This window comes from Tachysurus fulvidraco, chromosome 5 (assembly GCF_022655615.1).
Source record: "Tachysurus fulvidraco isolate hzauxx_2018 chromosome 5, HZAU_PFXX_2.0, whole genome shotgun sequence".
Lineage (NCBI taxonomy): Eukaryota > Metazoa > Chordata > Actinopteri > Siluriformes > Bagridae > Tachysurus > Tachysurus fulvidraco.
This window is the reverse complement of record NC_062522.1, coordinates 33,964,514-33,972,679: the sequence shown is the minus strand read 5'-3', so window position 1 is coordinate 33,972,679 and position 8,166 is coordinate 33,964,514. Positions and strand designations below refer to the sequence as shown.

At 43.9% G+C, this 8,166-nt stretch overlaps 1 protein-coding gene across 1 annotated transcript in view; it reads left to right on the top strand.

Annotated features, from left to right (window-relative positions):
* The first annotated feature begins 291 nt into the window (after positions 1-291).
* ntn1a (netrin 1a) overlaps positions 292-8,166 on the top strand; it is a 32,084-nt gene continuing 24,209 nt past the window's right edge. Inside the window, exons 1-2 of the mRNA XM_047814130.1 lie at positions 292-351; positions 627-1,760. Of these exons, the coding sequence (XP_047670086.1) occupies positions 746-1,760 (1,015 nt within the window). The 5' untranslated portion in view covers positions 292-351; positions 627-745. The remainder of the gene's footprint in view (positions 352-626; positions 1,761-8,166) is intronic.

Here is an 8,166-nt window from a genome sequence, read left to right as displayed (position 1 = left end):
TGTTTAAGTAATTAAAAACAATCCATGTCATTTTTAGCGTGTGGCCAATTCTCCCTGTAAGTGTTGACTTTATCTCTCCCTGAAAGACAGCAGCGTGACTTTATCTCCACATACACTTATTATCACAAATAAGAAACCGTGTAGGTTAAAATGTTATTTCGAAACTTTCTCTAACAGATGAATCACTATAAAGTGTATTGCTGACATTTCTATAAAAAAGGTCTGAGTCTGCTGAACTAGAAGAATCGAATCACTGAAAAGAATCATTTAGCACATCAATAACCACAGGAGCAGATGTGAAAAGTTTGGGCTGCTGCGAGAGGGACAGAATTCCCACTTCGTCTGTCTGAGGTACAATTATGATACTAACAAAACTGTCACCTTCTGTGATTTATCTTAAAATAAAATAACAATTTTAAGGTATTTAAAAAGTCTTAAGGTATTAAGGTTATACTTTCCTAAAACCCCACAGTGTACATTTCTTTTTTAGGGTGGTGTCACTCTCTCTCTCTCACACACACGGTAAAGTTAAAGTCTGTGTGTGTGTGTGTGTGTGTGTGTGTGTGTGTGTGTGTGTGTGTGTGTGTGTGTGTGTGTGTGTGTGTGTGTGTCTCCTCCTCTTGTAGGATTACCGGCTCCGGTCTCCGCTGATCACACACACACACACTCTGAAGGACTGTGTAAGGGCTGTGTATTGTGTATCAGCTTGTGTGTGTGTTAGTTTGGACTACACACGTTAACTGGGATGATGTTTCTGGACTGTGCATTTGTGTTGCTCGGTGTGCTGCTCACGGCGTTCTGTCGGCCCACGGTGGAAGCCCTCGCGAGCTCGTCGCCGCCGGACCCGTGTTACGAGGAAAACGGACAGGCGCGCCGCTGCATCCCGGATTTCGTGAACGCTGCGTTCGGCCGGGAAGTGCGCGCTTCCAGCACGTGTGGCCAGAAGACACCGAGTCGCTACTGCTTGGGGACTGATAGAGGCGGTGGAGAGAGGAGCCTCGAGTGCCGCGTGTGTGACGCGTCTGACCCCAAAAAGCGCCATCCGGTTTCGCACCTCACCGACCTGCACAACCCACACAACCTTACGTGCTGGCAGTCGGAAAACGACATACGGTACCCGCAGAACGTGACGCTGACGCTGTCTCTAGGTAAGAAGTTCGAGGTGACGTACGTGAGCGCGCAGTTCTGTTCGTTGCGTCCGGACTCGATGGCCATCTTCAAGTCAATGGACTACGGCAAGACGTGGGTTCCGTTCCAGTATTACTCGAGCCAGTGCCGGAAAGTGTACAACAAACCGAACCGGGCCGTCATTACCAAGCAGAACGAGCAGGAGGCCGTGTGCACGGACGCGCACCAGCAGCAGCAGCCGCACCAGCAGCAGCCGATCTCGGGCGGCCTCGTGGCCTTCAGCACGCTGGACGGACGGCCGTCTGCTCACGACTTCGACAGCTCACCAGTGCTTCAGGACTGGGTCACGGCCACCGACATCCGCATCACGTTTAGCCGCCTGTACGGTGAGGAACGCAAGACCGAAGCAGAGGACGAGGATGAGTCGCACTTCTATGCCGTGTCGGACCTGCAGGTGGGCGGCCGGTGTAAGTGTAACGGGCACGCCTCGCGCTGTGTGCGCGACCGCACCGGAGAGCTGGTGTGCGAGTGCAAACACAACACGGCGGGACCCGAGTGCGACAGGTGCAAACCGTTCCACTACGACCGACCTTGGCAGCGCGCGACGGCCAGAGAAGCCAACGAGTGTGTCGGTGAGTTGTCATGAGCGCTATGAACGTGCATTCATTTCAAACTCACGTATTAAATGGTAACATAAGAGGAACACACGTGATCCCCGGTGCGTGTTAACACTGATACAGGAGAATGGCATTATTAATCTTGCACAGATTACAATACGATTTAAACACTTAGAGCATACTTTGCAGGCTGAAACACGTGTTGATGCAGTGCTCAGGTTTTATGTGAAGACTAAGATGATGCAGCTGCATGTAACTCACATTAAATGGTCTACATTTGATGCTACAGACGGACGTGTACATCACACCCTACATTAGTGTCACACAGAGAAACACTGACACTGCAATGGGGACGATGTCGTTCTTTAATAGGATAATAATTTGACTGCAATGAGACAAATCCAGTTACATTTTTTAGGATTCTCTATTATTAAATTGCAATTATAAACAATATTTGTCTAGAAACATACACAGTGTTTATACACACCAGTACAGTGTGGGGTCTGAGCTCAGAGAACAGAACATGACACACAATTAGATTTAATTAATTAATGAATCTTTAAAAAAAAAAAAAGCTGTGTATATCAGTATAAAGGTAAAGTATATAATCAGTGTAATTATAAAGCTTATTAAAGAAACATACTGGTCACTGTCGTACCTGTACAATATGTTTTAACCCCTTCAGTGTGATAAAGGTATATAAATATAATGAAATATTTCATTTCCTTTTTTTTTTAGAAACTTAAAGAGAAAGAGCAAGAATGAAATTCTTTAAAATTGGCTTTTATTTCTTTATTATATCTTAAAGTATTTTAGTTTGAAGTGTGGGAATTATTTCATTTTCAAAATATGTGTTTTTATTATAGCCATAAACTATATTATTATTATTATTATTATTATTATTATTATTATTATTATTATTATTATTATTATTATTATTATTATTATTATTATTATTACCTAAATAATGTGATTTATTATTGAGTGATTTGATCTCACACACTGTCCCTTATATCCTCCTTTATTACAAGTAGCATGGCCTTCGCTATATAGAATTATGACATGAACTAAATCCTGAACAGATTGTGTGTAGTGTTTAAGTGTAAATGGATTAATATTATGAGACCTTTGTTGCAGTTTTTCTTACAAAATAAACCTAAAAAATAAATTTGCAGGTTACTTTTGTTTGAAAATAATTTATTTATTTATTTATTATTTATTATCTTTATTAGAAATCACAGTAATTTTGCTGCTGAGTAGATAAAAAAAAATGAAATACAGTACGATTAAAGCTGAGATTCAATTCACTTCCATTCAATTGACATCATTTACAACATAAATCAAAGTATAATGGTTACTAGTATTGATGCTGTTATTAATCCCTCTTTTAAAATACAGAATGTATTGATTAAGTATTATATAACAAGCCTGGAAGGAGAAATGCATGATGAGAGAGAGAGAGAGAGAGAGAGAGAGAGAGAGGTCTGTGGCCTATTGACATGATCCTGTGGCTGGAAATGTCAGCATGAGTATAAACTGTCTAGCAGGAGGAATGAATTGTTCCATGTATCCTTGACGCTTTATTTTTATAAAGGATGTGTGTCTGTGTACAAAAGAGCATCACTCACTGCATCCATCTTGCTGTCAGCGATCCGATGGTGTGACCTTACATTCCTCAACTGGGTTTCTTTGAGCACAGTGTTAACACACACACACACACGCACACACACATGCACGCACACACACTGCTGAAATAAACCGAGAAAAGGAAGGCGAAGTAGGGACTGTTAAACAAACCGTGTTCAAGCTATAGAGGAAAGTGTGTGTGTGTGTGTGTGTGTGTGTGTGTGTGTGTGTGTGTGTGTGTGTGTGTGTGCGTGTGTGTGCGTGTGCGTGTGTGTGCGTGTGTGTGTGTGTGCATGTGTGTTTGTGCGTGTGTGTTTGTGCGTGTGTGTGTGTGCATGTGTGTGTGTGTGTATATGTGTGTGTGTGTGTGTGTGCGCTGACAGGAATCCTTGGACAGACAGAGAAGAAGACGTATTTATTAATATTTATAGGTTTTATTTATAATGCTAAATAACACACATCAGCACACAGTCCGTATCTGCACTTAACTGTCGGCTGTTTGGCTTATTGATCAGTGACCTCACAAAAAGACAATTAACACGGTGCTGACGGAAGGCGTGGTAGAGAATATTAAACACACTAACGTTCGTCGGAAATTATAGCTAAACAACGTTCTTGTGTCCTTAAAGTAATTGTATCAGACCTGCTGATGGCTCTCAGAGATAATATTGAAGACATGAGGCTTTATCGGCTCTCCTGTTCCTCACACACAGTTTCTGTTTGCTTATAGAGAAATGAAGGTTTTTAGGACCGGGCAGGTGGAAGCTCACTTTTCGAGCTCATTTGTTTGGCTTGAAGCTTCGCCAAACGAATCAGGAAGACAGCCGAGCCGAGACGTTTCACACACAGATTAGATCCGACATGCTCTCAGCAATCAGTAATTATGAGTGATTTAATTACAGCCTCATGAAGGCTTCAGAACACCAAAGCAAACAACAGTTTAGTTTAACGTCACACATTAAGTCCAACTTTGTTTTTTAGCTCACGTTTATATAACAGTGCCGTCAGCGAGGCCGTAAAGCGGCGTGCGTGGCTATAAAGAGCTGATTGAACAGAGGCATTAGCACAGCCATTTTGGCTCCATGCCTGTTAGTTAATGTTTGAGCCGTCCGGCTGATTTTATGGAGCGGCGTCTATCATCCTCAATGTGTCTGTCGGATCAAACCTGACAAATAAAAGAGAGAGGGTGAGAAGAGAAAATAGGTGAAGAGAGAGAGGAAAAATCTTTTGCACTTTGTTCACCTTCACTACATTACCTTAAAATCCTCCCACGTGACTAATAGAAGTGCCAGAGAGAGAGAGAGAGAGAGAGAGAGAGAGAGAGAGAGAGAGAGAGAGAGAGAGAAGAGGATGAATACAGTAAAGAAAAGGTAAAGATGTTTGTACTCTTTGTGGTTGATCGTCTGCGTAAAACAACGTCGTGGCGAAAAGAAATGAATCAAGAACAAAGAGCACAGAAGAGATAAAGAGACAAATACTTTTCAGCCCGTTGCTGCATCACACGTTCTTTATTTTTCATCTGAAGACAAACTGAAACGGATAAGAGCAAAAAAAAAAAAAACAGAAGAAAGAGAGAGAGAGAGAGACAGACAGACAGACAGACAGACAGACAGACAGACAGAGAGACAGAGAGAGAGAGAGACAGAGAGAGAGAGAGAGAGAGAGAGGACAAGATCCTTTCTTTTTTGCTCTTCCATGCTTCTGCTCCTTTTCCTTTAATGTCTCAATAGAGTCAGAGTTGTGGAGAAAAGGAGAGAGGGAATAAGAGAAAGGAGAGAGAGAGAAAAATGGAAAGAGAGCAAGACTTTTTTTACAATGTCCATATAAATCAAACTTTCCACATGGAACATGCTGCTGATTCTCATTCATATAAATCAAACATACAAGAAAAAAGTGAGGAAGAGAAACAGAGAAGAAAAGGAGAGTAAGAAAGGGAAGGAGGGAAAAAGGAGGGCAAGACAGACGGAAAAGGAAAAACTTTTGATCTTTAATTAAATTTCAGAGTGATGTTCATCCACTGGGCATCAACCTCGTTCTCTTACTGAAACACAGACTGGATTAGTCCATGATGATGATGATGATGATGATGATGATGACTGTGTGTGTGGAACATCAGCAGAGACGAAGATCTCAGGCTGCTAACACACTTAATGTCACGTGTAAAGGCAGTTATGGACGTCGCAGGTACGACACCACGGTCTGTTTGGGGACGTCATTGTGTGATATCTCTATAACAAATCACAAATACAACCTAGTGAGCAGGCTAAACACACACACACACACACACACACACACACACACACACACACATGCGCATGTGCACACACACACACACACACACATGCACACACACCTACACACGCACACACACACACAGACACACACACACACACAGACACACGCACACATGCAACCCCCCCCCCACACACCTACACACACATACACACACACACATGCACACACACACACACACCTACACACACACACACACACACACACACACACACACACACACACACACACACACACACACACACACACACACACACACCTACACACACAGACACACACACACACACACACACACAGACACACACACACACACACACACACACACACACACACACACACACACACACACACACACACACACACACACACACACACACACACACACAGAGCATAGTGTTGTTACTTACACACACATATATGATGTGATGCCACTGATACACGACGTCCAGCCTCCAGCACTGATAAGGTTCTACAGACCAGCTCACCATCACACCTCACATCTCTGCTGCAGCTCATATGGAGGTTGTGTGAGTGTGAGGCCCGGACCTCACGGTGAGACGAGCGCTGGCAGAGAGCCCACCCTGTGTGTGTGTGTGTGTGTCTGTGTGTGTGTGTGTGTGGGTGTGTGTGTGTGTGTACGCAGACTCTGCAGCAAATTGAACTTGATGCCTGCCAGACTGCAGCACACCAACCCCTACCAACCATCTGCAGCTGGTTTAACACACACACACACACACACACACACACACACACACACACACACACACACACACACACACACACACACACACACACACACACACACACACACACACACACACACACCTTAAAAAGGAATGTGTTGTAATACGATAATAGCTCTTTTCTCCTGTCGTGTTATGAATGCTTTGTCTTTTTCTCAGCTCTTTATTCTTCAGTGTTTAATCAGTTATCCGACATCACTGGGGTCTGAGCTTTAATCTGCTCCGTGTCACAGCAGGTTCCTGTCAGGAGCTTCAAGCTAAAACTGTACAGAACTTCACTAGAGCTGCTCTGATGTCACCATGAAGTGTTCTGATGATGTAACATGTGGAGACACCAGACGGCTGGTTGGTGTGTGTGAACACAATCTCTTCCTTTCTCCTCATTCCACCCCATCAGCTGCTGTCATGTGTAGGTTCTGGAAGGTTCTGTTGGAGGATGAAGGACAGGTGCATCTGTCACCTGGGAAACCGCTCAGTCTCATTTCTACTGAGAATTCGGTTCATATTTATTTCATCCAGGCTTCAAACGAGATGTTTAGTTCACTTCAGGTGAAGTCCTTAAAATCTGTAAATATTTACTATATTTATTTATCATGTTTTACATGGAGAAGAATAAAGTGACACGTGACACACATGCGTGTGTGTGTGTGTGTGTGTGTGAGTGTGTGTGTGTGTGTGTGTGTGTGTGTGTGTGTGTGTGTGTGTGTGTGTGTGTGTGTGTGTGTGTGTGTGTGTGTGTGTGTGTAGATTTAACTTTAGTGTTTAGTGTAAAAAGAGTTTATGGAACTTTTCTGTAGTGATTGACAGCTCAGTGTTCTCTTTCTGTTTCTCTGTTTGTCTCTCCATCTGTCTCTCTGCCTGTCTCTCCGTCTTTCTCTCTGTTTGTCTCTCCGTCTTTCTCTCTGTCGGTCTCTCTATATGTCTCTCCATATGTCTGTCCATCTTTCTCTCCGTCTGTCTCATTGTCTTTCTCTCCGTCTGTCTCTCCGCCTGTCTCTCCGTCTGTCTCTCCGCCTGTCTCTCCGTCTGCCTCTCTGTCTGTCTCCCCGTCTTTCTCTCCGTCTTTCTCTCCGTCTGTCTCTCCGTCTTTCTCTCCGTCTGTCTCTCCGCCTGTTTCTCCGTCTTTCTCTCCGCCTGTCTCTCCGCCTGTCTCTCCATCTGTCTCTCCGCCTGTCTCTCCGTCTTTCTCTCCATCTGTCTCTCCGCCTGTCTCTCCATCTGTCTCTCCGCCTGTCTCTCCGCCTGTCTCTCCGCCTGTCTCTCCGCCTGTCTCTCCGCCTGTCTCTCCCCGGAGTGCTGCTTTCATTTTTGAGGTTGGGGTTTTGTAACACTGATTGGATCCATAATGTGAGCCAGATTCCTTTTACAAGCCCACAGACCGTGACCTCGGCTTTGAAACGGAGAGCTGGATAGAACGAGGGAATGAGTTGCTTTTCACAGAGGAGGAGTAGATCTGCATTTCTCTCCTCTTCTCTTTTATTTTCTCTTCTCTTTTTCTTTATTCTTCTGTTTTCTACTCTCCTCGATTTCCTTTTTTTTCTCTTCTTTTCAATCGTTTCATTTTTCTTATGTTGTCTAATTCTGTCTGATGGAGAGAGATTGTGTTGGCGCTTCAGTCAGACGCTGTCTTACCCAAGCAGTGTAGATGCACAGAGAGATGGAGAGATTCACATACAGAGAGAGGGGGAGAGGGAGGATAGAGAGATGGAGAGATGGTATGAGTTAATGATGTTAGAGAGTAATGGCATCTAGTATTTTTC